We start from the raw sequence: 16,920 nt of genomic DNA, 5'->3' as shown, positions 1-16,920 counted from the left end.
AGGTAGGCTAGTTGAGAACAAGTTCTCATTTTCAACTGCGACCTGGCCAGTCAATAACACAGTAGAAAACAAAGGGGGAGTCTATATACAATGTGTGCAAAAGGCATGAGGAGGTAGGCGAATAATTACAATTTTGCAGATTAACACTGGAGTGATAAATGATCAGATGGTCATGTACAGGTAGAGATATTGGTGTGCAAAAGAGCAGAAAAGTAAATAAATAAAAACAGTATGGGGATGAGGTAGGTGAAAATGGGTGGGCTATTTACCAATAGACTATGTACAGCTGCAGCGATCGGTTAGCTGCTCAGATAGCTGATGTTTGAAGTTGGTGAAGTCTCCAACTTCAGCGATTTTTGCAATTCGTCCAGTGGGTCTGGCGACGAATATGTAGCGAGGGCCAGCCAACTACAGCATACAAGTCGCAGTGGTGGGTGGTATAAGGTGCTTTAGTGACAAAACGGATGGCACTGTGATAGACTGCATCCAGTTTGCTGAGCAGGGTGTTGGAAGCCATTTTGTAGATGACATCGCCGAAGTCGAGGATCGGTAGGATAGTCAGTTTTACTAGGGTAAGCTTGGCGGCGTGAGTGAAGGAGGCTTTGTTGCGGAATAGAAAGCCGACTCTTGATTTGATTTTCGATTGGAGATGTTTGATATGAGTCTGGAAGGAGAGTTTGCAGTCTAGCCAGACACCTAGGTACTTATAGATGTCCACATATTCCAGGTCGGAACCATCCAGGGTGGTGATGCTAGTCGGGCATGCGGGTGCAGGCAGCGATCGGTTGAAAAGCATGCATTTGGTTTTACTAGCGTTTAAGAGCAGTTGGAGGCCACGGAAGGAGTGTTGTATGGCATTGAAGCTTGTTTGGAGGTTAGATAGCACAGTGTCCAATGACGGGCCGAAAGTATATAGAATGGTGTCGTCTGCGTAGAGGTGGATCAGGGAATCGCCCGCAACAAGAGCAACATCATTGATATATACAGAGAAAAGAGTCGGCCCGAGAATTGAACCCTGTGGCACCCCCATAGAGACTGCCAGAGGACCGGACAGCATGCCCTCCGATTTGACACACTGAACTCTGTCTACAAAGTAATTGGTGAACCAGGCAAGGCAGTCATCCGAAAAACCGAGGCTACGGAGTCTGCCGATAAGAATATGGTGATTGACAGAGTCGAAAGCCTTGGCAAGGTCGATGAAGACGGCTGCACAGTACTGTCTTTTATCGATGGCGGTTATGATATCGTTTAGTACCTTGAGTGTGACTGAGGTGCACCCGTGACCAGCACGGAAACCAGATTGCACAGCGGAGAAGGTACGGTGGGATTCGAGATGGTCAGTGACCTGTTTGTAGACTTGGCTTTCGAAGACCTTAGATAGGCAGGGCAGGATGGATATGGGTCTGTAACAGTTTGGGTCCAGGGTGTCTCCCCCTTTGAAGAGGGGGATGACTGCGGCTGCTTTCCAATCCTTGGGGATCTCAGACGATATGAAAGAGAGGTTGAACAGGCTGGTAATAGGGGTTGCGACAATGGTGGCGGATAGTTTCAGAAATAGAGGGTCCAGATTGTCAAGCCCAGCTGATTTGTACGGGTCCAGGTTTTGCAGCTCTTTCAGAACATCTGCTATCTGGATTTGGGTAAAGGAGAACCTGGAGAGGCTTGGGCGAGGAGCTGCGGGGGGGGGCCGGAGCTGTTGGCCGAGGTTGGAGTAGCCAGGCGGAAGGCATGGCCATCCGTTGAGAAATGCTTATTGAAGTTTTCGATAATCATGGATTTATCGGTGGTGACCGTGTTACCTAGCCTCAGTGCAGTGGGCAGCTGGGAGGAGGTGCTCTTGTTCTCCATGGACTTCACAGTGTCCCAGAACTTTTTGGAGTTGGAGCTACAGGATGCAAACTTCTGCCTGAAGAAGCTGGCCTTAGCTTTCCTGACTGACTGCGTGTATTGGTTCCGGACTTCCCTGAACAGTTGCATATCACGGGGACTATTCGATGCTATTGCAGTCCGCCACAGGATGTTTTTGTGCTGGTCAAGGGCAGTGAGGTCTGGGGTGAACCAAGGGCTGTATCTGTTCTTAGTTCTGCATTTTTTGAACGGAGCATGCTTATCTAAAATGGTGAGGAAGTTACTTTTAAAGAATGACCAGGCATCCTCAACTGAAGGGATGAGGTCAATGTCCTTCCAGTATACCCGGGCCAGGTCGATTAGAAAGGCCTGCTCACAGAAGTGTTTTAGGGAGCGTTTGACAGTGATGAGGGGTGGTCGTTTGACTGCGGCTCCGTAGCGGATACAGGCAATGAGGCAGTGATCGCTGAGATCCTGGTTGAAGACAGCGGAGGTGTATTTGGAGGGCCAGTTGGTCAGGATGACGTCTATGAGGGTGCCTTTGTTTACAGAGTTAGGGTTGTACCTGGTGGGTTCCTTGATGATTTGTGTGAGATTGAGGGCATCTAGCTTAGATTGTAGGACTGGCGGGGTGTTAAGCATATCCCAGTTTAGGTCACCTAACAGAACAAACTCTGAAGCTAGATGGGGGGCGATCAATTCACAAATGGTGTCCAGGGCATAGCTGGGAGCTGAGGGGGGTCAGTAGCAGGCGGCAACAGTGAGAGACTTATTTCTGGAGAGAGTAATTTTCAAAATTAGTAGTTCGAACTGTTTGGGTATGGACCTGGAAAGTATGACATTACTTTGCAGGCTCTCTCTGCAATAGACTGCAACTCCTCCCCCTTTGGCAGTTATATCTTGACAGAAGATGTTATAGTTGGGTATGGAAATCTCTGAATTTTTGGTGGCCTTCCTGAGCCAGGATTCAGACACAGCAAGGACATCAGGGTTAGCAGAGTGTGCTAAAGCAGTGAGTAAAACAAACTTAGGGAGGAGGCTTCTGATGTTGACATGCATGAAACCAAGGCTTTTTTGATCACAGAAGTCAACAAATGAGGGTGCCTGGGGACATGCAGGGCCTGGGTTTACCTCCACATCACCCGCGGAACAGAGAAGGAGTAGTATTAGGGTGCGGCTAAAGGCTATCAAAACTGGTCGCCTAGAGCGTTGGGGACAGAGAATAAGAGGAGCAGGTTTCTGTGCATGGTAGAATATATTCAGGGCATAATGCGCAGACAGGGGTATGGTGGGGTGCGGGTACAGCGGAGGTAAGCCCAGGCACTGGGTGATGATGAGAGAGGTTGTATCTCTGGACATGCTGGTTGTAATGGGTGAGGTCACCGCATGTGTGGGAGGTGGGACAAAGGAGTTATCAGGGGTATGAAGAGTGGAACTAGGGGCTCCATTGTGAACTAAAACAATGATAACTAACCTGAACAACAGTATACAAGGCATATTGACATTTGAGAGAGACATACAGCGAGGCATACAGTAATCACAGGTGTTGAATTGGGAAAGCTAGCTAAAACAGTAGGTGAGACAACAGCTAATCAGCTAGCACAACAACAGCAGGTAAAATGGCGTTGACTAGGCAACGGGGCCAACAGATAAAACAAACAAGCAGAATGGAGTACCGTGATTAATGGACAGTCCAGCGTGCATCAGCTATGTAGCCAAGAGATCAGTGTCCAGGGGGCAGCGGTGGATGGGGCAAGGAAGCTGGACTGGCGAGTGTTATCCAGGTAAAAAAAAACTAACAATGACTGAATAGCTTGTAGCTAGTTAGCTGGTTAGCTTCTGGAGGTTCTTGAGTGTGTTCTAAAAAGTAAAAAATAATAACGATTCCGTATCACATTGGGTGAGGCAGGTTTCCGGAAGGTATAAACAAATTAAAAATTAAAGAGATAGAAAGTAAATATGGGTCCAGTGGGTGTTTGGGACGTGGCGATTCAGACGGTTAGCAGGCCTGTGCTAACAAGCTAACAGGTCGTAGGCCCGGGCTAAACAAGGTAGCAGTTAGCGGACCGGAGCTAGACAAGCTAGCAGTTAGCAGGCCGAATTAGCAAGCAGGGAGATAGCGAGGGCTAGAGAGTTAGCCTTTGGGGGACGTCGCGATGGGGTGAGTCTGTTTATTCCTCTTCATGCGGTGACATCGATAGACCGGTCGTGGGCCCGGGTATTGTAGCCCAGGAGTATGCTACGGTGGTAGCACAGGTGAGCTGGCCGGGCTAGCTTCAAGCTAAGTGGGTGGAAACGCTAGCCAGGAGTAATCATCCGGGGTTGCGGTTTAGCTAGATAGCTAGTTGTGAAGATCCAGCTGAAAAATGTTCCGTTTGCGGTGGGAATCCGGGGATGAATCCGGGGATGAAAAATAAATAGGTCCGTTATGCTCTGGTTAGAGTCGCGTTGTTCGAACTGGCGAGAGCTTGCCGAGCTAAAGGTTAGCTGATGACCGGTTAGCTGAAGACCGCTAGCATAGCTGGTGGTTAGCTGGCTAGCTTCAGTTGAGGGATTCCGGTTCCGAAGTAAATATAAAAACTTTTGGAAAAATAGCTACATTGGGTGAGGCGGGTTGCAGGACAGTATTTGGAAGCTTAGGTTTAGCAAAATGTTTTTAAAGAGATATGCGAAGAAAAATATGTAAAAAAAGAAAAAGAAACGATATATACAAGGGACACGACACGACAGGACGACTTACTGCTACGCCATCTTGGATACCGGGCGCCACACACCATCTCCCTCAGCCTCTCCTCCAGCAGTCTGATCCTCTCCTCTAGTGCTCTGTTTTTCTCCTGCTCCTGCTCTTTGTCCTGTAGATGCTGTCTTACTGCAGTCCAGAGTGCAGACATGTCTCTCTCCACCTCCAGCTCTCCAGGTCTAGTTAAGGGGGTGTTGTTGTGCTGGACTGTTGTCTGGGTCTGTGCTGACTGGACTGTAATCACCTGCTGTTTCAGCTCCACCTGCCTTACCTCCAGCTGGGTGAATTCAACCCTCATTTGAATGGTTGACTTTCCGCTTGAGGGTGCTCATCTGTGGGTTTATGTAATGAGAGGTCTGGTCTGATCTTCTCGGCGTGGGGGTATCTTTCTCAAGGTAGAGCTTCTCCTGCTGACCTATTTCTTTGATTAGGTGAAAGTCCAGCTGAAACTGTTTGCTGTTGCCCTGTACCATTACTGTTCCAGACTTATAGAGATGTATATATTAGCTGACTCAGAGTCCTTGTTGTTTATTATCCCAAGTTTCCACCCATCGCTAATACCTCCCCTCTTAACAGAGGGGTAGTGTGTTAATATAGCACTGTGCCCTGCCAGGGGATAGTCTGTGTGGAAGATACGGTTGCTTATGTTCCCATTTTTATAATAGTCAGCAAAAAAAGTGTGTCTTGATTTTCAATAAGAGCTTAATTTTGTACTCTTTTCATGTCTTATTATTCTTTACATTCAAAGGGTACTGTATTTTAATTACCTCTGAACAGTGGGAGGGTGATTCTAAGGCCTCTCCATTTGGTTGGGGCTCTCCTGCCATTGTTGGGCTCGAGCTTTGACGCCTCTCACTTGACACGTCAGTGCTAATTGAAGTTGTATCAAGCTTGGTAGCCTTAATTTAGCATTCAGTTCTTATAAAGTAAAATATATCATTGTGATGTATTTTTCTTCATGTTAAACAAAAAAAATAATGTATAGCTTCAGACTATTACTCAGTCAGTTCCAGGTTGGATGGTGTTTTCAGGTCTCTGTTTGTTTGCCAGAGCATTTGCTGTATAGTTTGGGAATAATAATCTTTGGTAGTTGTAAGCCTTCCAGGTAATTCTGTAATTACTCTCTCTCTCTCTCTCTCTCTCTCTCTCTCTCTCTCTCTCTCTCTCTCTCTCTCTCTCTCTCTCTCTCTCTTTCTCTCTCTCCATGTCTCTGTCCATCTCACTCTCTCTCTCTCTCTCTCTCTCTCTTTCTCTCTCTCCATGTCTCTGTCCATCTCACTCTCTCTCTCTCTCTCTCTCTCTCTCTCTCCATGTCTCTGTCCATCTCACTCTCTCTTCAACTCTCTCTCTCTCTCTCTCTCTCTCTCTCTCTCTCTCTCTCCATGTCTCTGTCCTTCTCTCTCTCTCTCTCTCTCTCTCTCTCTCTCTCTCTCTCTCTTTCTCTCTCTCCATGTCTCTGTCCATCTCACTCTCTCTCTCTCTCTCTCTCTCTCTCTATGTCTCTGTCCATCTCACTCTCTCTTCAACTCTCTCTCTCTCTCTCTTTCTCTCTCTCCATGTCTCTGTCCATCTCACTCTCTCTTCATCTCTCTCCATCTCTCTCTTCATCCGTCTCTCTCTCTCTTAATCTCTCTGTACATCTCTCTCTCTCTCTTCATCTCTTTGTCCATCACTCTCTCTCATTTCATCTCTCTCTCCACCTCTCTCTCTTTCTCCATCTCTCTGTCCATCTCTCTCTCTCTTCATCTCTCTTTACATCTCTCTCTCTCAGCCTGTGACTGTGACCCCCGGGGCATAGAGACCTCTCAGTGTGGCCAGAAGACAGGCCACTGCGTGTGTCAACAGGGGGTGTCGGGCGTGCGTTGTGATCAGTGTGCCCGGGGCTTCTCAGGCCAGTTCCCTAACTGCCAGCCCTGCCACCAGTGCTTTGGGGACTGGGACCGGGTGGTACAGAACCTGGCTGTCCGAACCAAGACCCTGTCGGAGCGGGCTGTGGAGATCCAGAACACGGGCCTGACTGGAGCCTATGAGAAGGCCTTCAGAGACCTGGAGGAGAAGCTGGCACGAGCTCAGGGCATCGTCAATGCCCGCAACACCACCACAGAGGCAGTCAGCAGCCTGATGGAGCTCATTGAAGACCTCAGGTACAAGGCATACACACGGACACTATTATACTTTACATAACAATACACATACAAAGGTAGACTCTGTCTGAATAAAGATTCACCATGAATACCCCTCTCCTCCAGTTTTGTAATTTAACTGTAATTTCCTTCTCCCTTTCTCTTGCAGGTCTCAGATAGGGGAGACCACAGATGTACTGAATCATCTGGAGGGAGACCTGACCAGTGTAGGGAACAGTAATGTTGAGGCCAGTAATGAGCTCAGTGCTCTAGAGAGAGAGGCCAAAGAGCTCAACCTGACCTCAGATCAGCTCCACCGCCAACTGGACATCCTGAAGAACTCTAACTTCCTGGGTGAGCAGAGACGTCCTGTTCCCTTTCCACCAGGGGGATTCTGGGATACGTAGTGCCTTAATGGCTGGTGTTATCAATGTTTTTTTTTGTAGAAATATTTTTGAAACATTAGTTAAATGTGTCTTTCTTATTTTCGGGCCCCTCTCCTTCACCCAGGTGCATATGAAAGCATCCGAAGCTCCTATAATAAGTCCCGTGACGCAGAGCAGCGAGCCAACCAGTCCACCACTACCACGCCCAGCACTGTCAGCCAATCAGCAGACACCCGCCGCAAGACAGAACGCCTCATCTCTGCCAAGAAAGACGACTTCAACCGCAAGAATGCCGCCAACAAGCGAGCCCTGGGGGACCTCAATGCCAAGGCACAAACCCTGGACATGAAGAAGATCAATGAGAAGGTGAAGCATCAACATAAACAGCTAGATACAAACGGTCAGCGTTAATGGAAAGTTCAAATCAACTAATCTGATACATGTTCCACGCCGCCCCCTTTGACCAGGTCTGTGGGGGCCCTGGCGATTCCCCCTGTGTAGAGAGCCATTGCGGAGGGGCGGGTTGCCGTGACGACGAGGGGAACAGGCACTGTGGAGGCCTGAACTGCAACGGTGCCGTAGCGATGGCAGAGAACGCCTTGGAAAAGTCTAAGCACGCAGAGAAAGAGCTGAACAAAGCCATGAAGGAGGTAGAGGAGCTCTTCCACAAGGTCAGTTACTCCACGTTGACATACCCCTTAATAGATAAACACAAAACTGTCTTGACAGGAAAGGAAGTCTTGCTAAATCTGTTGTGGCGTGTCATTAATGCAAACATACCCCTGTATCACCTACAGTATGAGGGTACATTCACATTTTAGTCATTTAGCAGATACTTATTCAGAGCGACTTACAGTTAATGCATTCACTAGGTGAGATAACGTTTCTACAATGAAGCAGCTATCAGCAAAGTCGGGGGAATTGATAAGTTATAACTGGTTCTCTGTATCCCCCTGTTTGGTTTCTCAGGTGGCAGATGCCAAGACCAAGGCGGAGGAGGCTAAGGGTAAAGCCCAGGCAGCTCTGGACAAGGCCACTAACACCAAGAACAAGGTGGAGCGCTCCAACAACGACCTGCGGGACCTCATCAAGCAGATCCGGGACTTCCTCATGCGTGAGTTAGCTACTGGGAAAACATTTTTGGGAAAAGTGACAGAGAATTCAGATATTAGAGGAAAAGTGAGTTCAGACCTTGGCCACATTGGGCCGTACAAGCAATGCATCTTCACCTCGGGATAGTCATCATGATCAGCGTCATAATCATTAAGTATTAACTTCCAATCTGTGTCAAAAATCTCTTCACTGATCTGAATATCTTTTCTGTCTCCTTGCAGAGGAGGGTGCTGATCCAGACAGCATTGAAGCGGTGGCTAACCGTGTCCTGGAGCTGTCCATCCCAGCCTCACCACAGCAGATCAGACACCTGGCAGAGGAGATCAAGGACCGGGTCCGGAGCCTCTCCAACGTAGACGCCATTCTGAAACAGACACAGGACGACGTGCGCAAGGCAGAGCAGCTGCTGCAGGAGGCCAAGAAGGCCAGGTGTGTGTGTGTTTGTGTGTGTGTGTGTGTGTGTGTGTGTGTGTGTGTGTGTGTGTGTGTGTGTGTGTGTGTGTGTGTGTGTGTGTGTGTGTGTGTGTGGAGGGTTATAGTATGTAGAGGGTTATAGGTTATAGCATTACGAAGTCAAAGAGAATAGTCCAGCACAGCAAAACGCTCCTGATTCCAACATGTGTTTCCGTTCTGTAGGAATCGGGCAGACGGGGTGAAATCCACAGCAGAGACGGTGAAACGGGCACTTGAGGACGCTAAGACGGCCCAGGCTGCAGCGGAGAAGGCCATACAGCGGGCGAAGGTTGACATTGGTGAAACGGAAGTCCGACTAGCACAGGTACAGTAGGAACTCAACTGAGTGGACGTCATCTGTATTCTGTTTGATGGGATGAGGAGGATGAAGGGATGATATGTTCCTGATATTTTCTCTGCTCGTAGATCGAGTCTGAGACCTCCAGCAGTGAACATGACCTGAATAATGCCATGGATCGCCTTGGCAACCTGGGTCGGGGGATTGACGGTCTGAAACTCAAACGTGCAAAAAACAGCATGGCAGCAGCTCGAGCTGAGGAGACAGCCACTATGGCACGGGACAAGGCCAATGATGCCAAGCAGGTGTGTGTGTGTGTGTGTGTGTGTGTGTGTGTGTGTGTGTGTGTGTGTGTGTGTGTGTGTGTGTGTGTGTGTGTGTGTGTGTGTGTGTGTGTGTGTGTGTGTGTGTGTGTTCATTCGTGTGTGTGTTCATTCGATGTGTGTGTATGTGTGTGTGTTCATTCGATGTGTGTGTGTTCATTCGATGTGTGTGTGTGTGTTCATTCGATGTGTGTGTGTTCATTCGATGTGTGTGTGTGTGTGTGTGTTCATTCGATGTGTGTGTGTGTGTGTGTGTGTGTTCATTCGATGTGTGTGTGTGTGTGTGTGTGTGTGTGTGTTCATTCGATGTGTGTATTTAGGACTGTAATACTGTGACTGATACTAATTATGCTGTCTTATTTCTCTCAGATTTTAGATGGCGAGCTGACGGATAAGTATCACACAGTGCAGGACTTGGTGGACAGGAAAGCCAAGACCGTCCAGGAGGCCAAAAAGACAGCAGAGCGACTGAGAGACGAGGCCAAGGAGCTACTGAAAGACGCTCAGGACAAGCTCCAGAGACTAGCAGGTGTGTGGCAGGGAACCTGGAGGGAACTGGGTCACGTTATTTAATTAAGAGCAGCAATGTTTTTGATTTACACAAGCTAACCTTGGAGAATAGCGAAGGCAACATTGCCCTTTTGTGGTTAAACAGTGCCACTGTATTGTCTGAATTTGTCTGATGGTGGTGTACTCAAACCAGAGAACAAACTGTACATTTGACATTTTAGTCATTTGAGAAATAATAAGGAACCCGCACGCTGCTCTTGATAGTATCACTGCTCTTGATAGTATCACTGCTCTTTAATAAGCTTTAGGTATCGGCCTCACGGCCAACGTCAGACGTTTTAGTCATTTCGCGGGCGCTCTTATCCAGAGCGACTTACAGTTAGTGCAGTCATCTTAAGATAGTTAGGTGGGACAACCACATATGACAGGCATAGTAAGTACACTATAGATATCTACTTTAGATAGGAGGAGTCAAGATTATTATATATATATTTTTTGTATTTATTTAAGATACCTGTCCAAAGAGTAAGGTGTCAGGTGCTTTCTGAAGATGGGCAGGGACTCTGCTATCCTAGCTTCAGAGGGAAGCTGGTTCCACCATTGGGGTGCCAGGACAAGTCTACAGTATATCAGTCAGCCAAGTCTGGTTATTCTGAGATTAAACATTAAGATATAAACTTGACACACTTTATATCCACAGAACTAGAGAAAGACTATGAAGAGAACCAGAAAAAGTTGGAGGGCAAAGCCCGGCAGTTGGACGGCCTAGAAGACAAGATGAAGGCTATCCTCAACGACATCAACAAACAGATTCAGATCTACAACACCTGTCAGTAAACAGGGACCTGGCCGAGTTAAACCAAACACTGACTGACTGCAGACACTATGTGAGCCTACTATTGCTTTACTCTCTTGTAGGGTGTACACCCTATGCGCTCTAGTGAGGAACTCAGTACTGCACCTACAGCCATGGTGCTTATCCAACTACACTGTGTAACTGTGTCTTTTTGATTGTAAGATTTCACACATCTAATATAACATTGTGTGCCCTCAGTGTATTACTGTGTGACTTTCAACTGAAGGATAGAAGTGGCTCCACATGACATTTACAAAAATAATTATCCATTTGTGTGTGTGAAGAATACGAAAATGTGCAAATATGTTTAGCCTCAACTCAGATCATCCTCCAAACACTGCCACATTCAGAATATAAATAATGCCCCAAAAAAGTACTTCTGAATAAATTGTTCTGGAAAAACAATGAACAAAAGTTGTTATGTGTACCGACTGAGGATGAACCGGGGGATGATCGGTGACTTTGACATGGTTTCTGATCTCTCCTGGATTAAATGATGGGATGCTTGTTCTCTTTAAACACTACATAGACTCAATGGATGGTATTGTTTCTGTAATTGAGAGAAAGCTGTTTGTGAGTTGCCTGACAATAATACTGAAAAACTATTTCCACCCTCCAGTGTAGGAAAACTGAAATTGTGTGACTAATAAAACTGGAACACCATCAATGCACACAATCAACATACATTGCATATGCAATGGTGGGGAGAGAGGTGTGGATCACCTAAGGAGAATGTAGTTAAAAATTGTCATGTCTAAACTAGTTCATGTCTTATTCGACATCTCTCTATTATAAACCCCATATAATAGGTATGTTTTACTAATCTCATACACTGGTTTCATAGCTGCCTTCCTGTAGAACCAGCCAAGAAAACCTTTGTCACATGGGAGAATCTCAATAGAGTGTTCAATTGCACAATTCTCGCGTCCTCTCGCCTCTTTCTCAAAACCCATTGGAGGAGAAGGTCAGAGGGGCGGGACCTTTGGCTTTCTCATCCAATGGATTTTTAGAAGGAAGCGATGAGAGAGGACGCGAGGAGATTATGCAATTGAGAGTTTCCCATTGTGAGGGGTCGGTTTCTACAGTGCCGCCTCAGCCTGCCTGCCTCCAGGAAGTGGTCAGTCTTCGAAGTGCTTTTCGGTTTGGACTGTTTTTGTTCCTAAACAAAGTGCGAGTCATTTCCCGTGGGCTGGTAAAGTAACTTAGGTTGAAGCAATTTATCGTTTTGTTGCCATTCACGTCACTTATATTTGATTAAAATATTTAGGAATCTATAAGAGATGGGACCCGGATAACGAGAATATTCTAGAAACACCAAGAGTACGGGGTTTCGATTGCGGGAAGGGGTGAGCAGAGGCCCGCGGCGGTCAAGGAGCTTAGGAAGGGCTGAAGAAGTACGGACTCGCCGGCCATTGTGCACAAAGACGGGGAGACGACACTCTAAATTATACATGTTTTGTAAGTAGTCTGTCATACTGGCTAGTATTTTATTTAATAGAAATGTCCAATTATTAGTCATGAGGCGCTATTGTCAATAGCTATTGTTTGTTTAGCTTGTCAACAACTGACAAACGTTTGGTAGCGAAATTAGCTAACAAGCTAATGACATTCGCCAGAACTGCTAGTAATTTAGCTAGGAAGATAAAGCTAGTTGTCTAACTGTTGTTAGCTTAGCTAACGTTAGCCGGCTAGCCAGTTAGCCAGGTAACGTTAATGTTACATTGGCAATTTATCCCTGTTGTTACTGACATTATAGAGATTATCTGTTAACATTTTAACGTTAAATTGTCAGATTTTTGATGAACTGATTGACCAATGAACATTGATAGCCAAGTATCTTATTTTAGCATGCTAGCTAACTTAGCTCCCTAACGTTAAGTAACTGGTCGTCACTAGCTAACAACTAACTTGCCGCATGAACATGACGCCATTGCATTGAGGGCAAAGAGACTGGCAGAAATGTACATAAAGGTTTAATGTTAGGCATACTATTATTAATCAAATGCAATGTGTAAAGTAAGCAACTGTAGTCTCGTTATCCACTTAGACATTGTAGTTGACGTTAGTTAGCATTGTACCGAAGGTAACGTAGATGTTTTAGAGTCACATTGTCTTGCAATCCAGGGTGCAACATTCATGGGCAACATCCAAGGCAAAATATTCAAGATAGCTAGCTAGATACAGTAGCTAATATCACAAATGGTTGGGATACTCAATAAGACAGCCACCCCAAGTCATCTTGGTAGTAAATGCCGAGATACCTATTGCAATGTTTGCAGACAGATTCCAATCAGATCAATGTACTGGAAATGTTTAAAATGTGAGTTTAATCTGACTGGGTTCAGGTTTCAAATTTGCATGTGTGTAAATGACTTAATTGATCATACATTCTGTAACTTACTATATACGCCACATATCACACTCTTTATGACTCTTATGTAGCTCTGCAACACTCTTTCATAACCGGTGGGTCCCCTGACTCTTCTCAGGACCTCTGATTCTGTTCCGGGAGATTTCTGACCTGTATCATCGCCAAGATAGCTGGACCGGGTAGAAAGCGGCACACCCCAGAACCAGACCCCAGCAGCAGCGGCAGCAGTGACGCTGGGGACGGGCGGCCCGTGAGCGCCAAGCGCCTGAAGATGGCCAGCAGCAGTGAGTCAGGTCGGCGTAATGGGGGTCAGCGCAGCGCAGATGACAGCAGCAGCAAGAAGAAGCAGAAGGACAGGGCCAACCAGGAGAGCAGGGAGGCCAAGCGAGCAGCAGCAGGGGCCAATGCAGAGCACAAGAAAGGTGAAATGGTTGAAGGGGAGAGATTTGGGCTGTGGTTAACTTGGCAAAGCATGAGGGTACGTCCCTGAGATGCTGCTTTATTAGCATTGGTAGAGTGTTGGCTGAGAACAAGTCTATTTGCCTGTGGTTACACGGCAGCCCAATTTTGATATTGTTTTCCCACTAATTGGTCTTTTGACTAACGCGTTACTGAGAGCACACTGCCTGCCCTTCAGGACATCTACAGCACCCGGTGTCACAGCAACGCCAAAAAGGACCTGAGCCACGGCCCATTCACCACGCTACTATCTAGAAGGCGGAGACATTACAGGTGCATCAAAGATGGGACCGAGAAACTGGGATAAACAGCTTCTTTCTCCAGGCCATCAGACTGTTAAATAGTCACCACTAGCCGGCCTCCTCCCAGTACCCAGCCCTGAACCTTAGTCACTGCTTTTAGCCGGCTACAACCCTGCACCTTAGAGACTGCTCCCCTATGTACATAGTCATTGAACCCTGGTCACTTTTTAATAATGTTTACATACAGTAACCAACTTCATATGTATGTACTGTATTCTAGTCAAGGTTCGTCCTATATAACTACTGCTGTACACACCTTTTCTATTCATATACAGTCTATTCACACCATTATATATATTTTCTGCACTCTAACATAGCTTGTTCTGATATTTATTTTAATTTGAGGGATTTGTGTGTATTGTTAGGTATTACTGCACTGTTGGAGCTTGAAACCTAAGCATTTCACTGCACCTGTGATAACATTGCAAAATATGTGTACTTAATTTTTTTTTTTTTGGGCCAATCACATCAGATCTCCTTATGTTGAGCCTATTTTGATTTATATATGACATAAAATCTGCTGATAAATGGGGGAGACTAGTGGTGTTGAGCGGTACTTGAAAGTTCATTGTGTCATCTCTGCAGTGTTTTCCATTAGCGCCGTTGGCTAATCCGCACATTTTCAACTGCCTACTTTTTCCACTTCGCATTAGATGCGTTATGCAGAAATCCATCCGCTATTTCCTGGTTGCTCAATTCTAATTTCAGGTTCTGTGACAAAACTAGTGTCTGTAGTGTAGAGTCATTCTACCATCTTTAACTGCTGTGAAATACATTTTTTCTATTAACAAATATGTTGTTTTATTGGTTTCATCTATTTGAAGCTGGTGTACGAATCTGAAAGTAAAAGACACAAAGGCGAAACTTAAGAATGGGAAGAATGGAAATGGCGTACATAAAATAGATCTACATCGAATTCTATTGGTCACATACACAAGTTTAGCAGATGTTATTGCGGTTGTAGGGAATGCATGTGTTCCTAGCTCCAACAGTGCCGTATATGTACAGTCATAGGAAAATAGGATAGGCCTTGACTAGAATACAGTATATGCATATGAAATGGGTAAAACAGGATGTAAACATGATTAAAGTGACCAGTGTTCTGTTATTACACAGTGTTCCATGTGCATAGGGCAGCAGCATCTAATGTGCAGGGTATGGTAACCGGGTGGTAGCCAGCTAGTGACTAAGTTCAGGGCAGGATACTGGGTAGAGACTGGCTAGTGATGGCTATGTGACAGTCTAATGACCTTGAGAAAGAAGCTGTTTTTCCCGTCTCGCTGCCCCAGATTTGATGCACCTGTACTAACCTCACGTTCTGGATGATAGTGGGGTGAACAGCCCGTGACCCTTGTGACTGAGGTCCTTGATGATCTTCTTGACCTTCCTGTGACACCGGGTGCTGTAGATGTCCCAAAGGGCTGGCAGTGTGCTCCCGGTGATGCGTTGGGCTGACCGTACCAACCTCTGGAGAGCCCTGTGGTTGTGGACGGTGCAGATGTCGTACCAGGCGGTGATACAACAAAGCGGCCATGTCTATCGGCACCATACTGCTTCTTAAACTTGCTTTCAATGAGAATGACATAACTATAACACGCATTTCTATGTGAATTTGGTCTGGTCGCCCAAAAAAGTTACATATTGCAGCTTTAACGAGGCTACTTTTCATTTAAAGCTTTTAATTCGCTCGTCTGTCGATTCCTCTCCTGCCATAATGACTGATAGGCATTTTCTGCCTGTTAATCACAAAGCCACTGATGACAGGGAAACACAGTCTGCTGTCTGTCCTGCCTCCCGGTCTAATTTGTGTGATGTGGTTAGTTGCAGTAGAATGTCTTAACACTGAGGGAGAGAGCATGATACCTGTGACTTTGCACGTCCCGTGTAAATGTAAGTGGTAACGATGAGTTGAAATCCACCTCGCCATAATTATTGTTTTCTGGCACAATCGTTTATTTTCTTTCATGTGCTTCACATATCTGTCCACGTGGAGACGTGTGGCATTGCCTTTTTACCGTGCATTGATTGACAACTGAACAGCTAGGCGTTGACTAGTTTATAAAAGGTGTTGAACTGACTGAATAAAGTCGGTCTCCAATATCCCTTTGCCATTCATAAATCGTGCAACGTGATTATACGATATGTTCGTCGCATCGGGACAAGTAAACCAATAGTTTTGATTTATTTTAGGTTTCCTTTCCTAGGATGTCAGGGCTTGCCAGACAGTGACACTGCAGTGAGTGGCTTTCGTCTCGTTAGCCATTGTAGCCTACCGAATCGGCTTCGGTGAGAGAGCCGTTCATTTGTTTCCCACATTAGCGTTTTTGGCTATTTATCAGCAGATATATTCTGAAAACATTTGATAATGGTGAATCATCACTGCAGGAACAATGTGTAGTGGAGAGCCTCATTCTGAAAGTAGCCTATGTTTACCTGTCAGAATTATATCCTGACTATTTTAATATATCCAATGGGTATTTGTTTTTTGGCGCAACACCCCTCCCCTATTTGACCTAGATGGTTTGTGGATATGTAGGCTACGTGGGTCCTATTTGACCTAGATGGTTTGTGGATATGTATTGATATGTAGGCTACGTGGGTCCTATTTGAAACATGTATGTAGTTGTGTCCTTGAGCTGTTCTTGTCTATTAATGTTCTGTATTATGTCATGTTTCATGTGGACTCCAGGAAGAGTAGCTGCTGCTTTTTCAACAGTTAATGGGGATGCTAATAAAATACCCTTACCTGAACGCTTAACACGTTTGTTTTTGTTGTGGACTTAGAACACTTCTGTTGTTTTTCTATAAATAAATACATAATGTATCTTTCAGAGTGAACCTGGATAACGGTAAACTAACCGGCTAAAACAGAATTTGGGAAAGAAAATTAATTAAATGGATTTTTATAGGGCCCGGCCTATTGTACATTTTTAGATTCATTTAGGCTCATGTAAAATCAGAATGATATAATAAGTAACACTGAAACCCTTCTATTTCAATTTAACCTGAAATATATTTTTCTGGATAATGTGGGCTATTTACCTAATCTTTTTCAGTTTTAATAAAATGCATAGTTTGAGGAACAACCATCATAGTTGCAACTTATATCTTGCAGTTAAACTAGAGGTCCTGGATGGC

General features: G+C 45.6%; 2 protein-coding genes across 18 annotated transcripts in view; both read left to right on the top strand.

The window, feature by feature from the left end:
- Positions 1 to 11,174, top strand: part of LOC109869092 (laminin subunit beta-2-like) — an 81,436-nt gene extending 70,262 nt beyond the window's left edge. For both annotated transcript variants that reach the window (XM_031803918.1, XM_031803917.1), the window contains 10 exons: positions 6,360 to 6,732; positions 6,881 to 7,065; positions 7,222 to 7,463; positions 7,565 to 7,768; positions 8,067 to 8,211; positions 8,432 to 8,639; positions 8,847 to 8,988; positions 9,090 to 9,266; positions 9,654 to 9,813; positions 10,495 to 11,174. In XM_031803918.1, the coding sequence (XP_031659778.1) occupies positions 6,360 to 6,732; positions 6,881 to 7,065; positions 7,222 to 7,463; positions 7,565 to 7,768; positions 8,067 to 8,211; positions 8,432 to 8,639; positions 8,847 to 8,988; positions 9,090 to 9,266; positions 9,654 to 9,813; positions 10,495 to 10,631 (1,973 nt within the window). In that variant the 3' untranslated portion in view covers positions 10,632 to 11,174. The remainder of the gene's footprint in view (positions 1 to 6,359; positions 6,733 to 6,880; positions 7,066 to 7,221; positions 7,464 to 7,564; positions 7,769 to 8,066; positions 8,212 to 8,431; positions 8,640 to 8,846; positions 8,989 to 9,089; positions 9,267 to 9,653; positions 9,814 to 10,494) is intronic.
- A 553-nt stretch (positions 11,175 to 11,727) lies between these two features.
- The window catches only part of LOC109869091 (ubiquitin carboxyl-terminal hydrolase 19), a 35,244-nt gene continuing 30,051 nt past the window's right edge, over positions 11,728 to 16,920 (top strand). For 15 of the 16 annotated variants that reach the window (XM_031803574.1, XM_031803573.1, XM_031803572.1 and 12 more), the window contains exons 1-2: positions 11,739 to 12,108; positions 13,140 to 13,443. In XM_031803574.1, coding sequence (XP_031659434.1) covers positions 13,293 to 13,443 — 151 coding nt within the window. In that variant the 5' untranslated portion in view covers positions 11,739 to 12,108; positions 13,140 to 13,292. Of the gene's footprint in view, positions 12,109 to 13,139; positions 13,444 to 16,920 lie in introns of all 16 variants that reach the window. The other variant, XM_031803559.1, reaches the window with a different exon arrangement.

This window comes from Oncorhynchus kisutch, linkage group LG24, assembly GCF_002021735.2.
Source record: "Oncorhynchus kisutch isolate 150728-3 linkage group LG24, Okis_V2, whole genome shotgun sequence".
Lineage (NCBI taxonomy): Eukaryota > Metazoa > Chordata > Actinopteri > Salmoniformes > Salmonidae > Oncorhynchus > Oncorhynchus kisutch.
The sequence above is the reverse complement of the archived record's forward strand: the minus strand, read 5'-3'. Positions and strand labels throughout refer to the sequence as shown.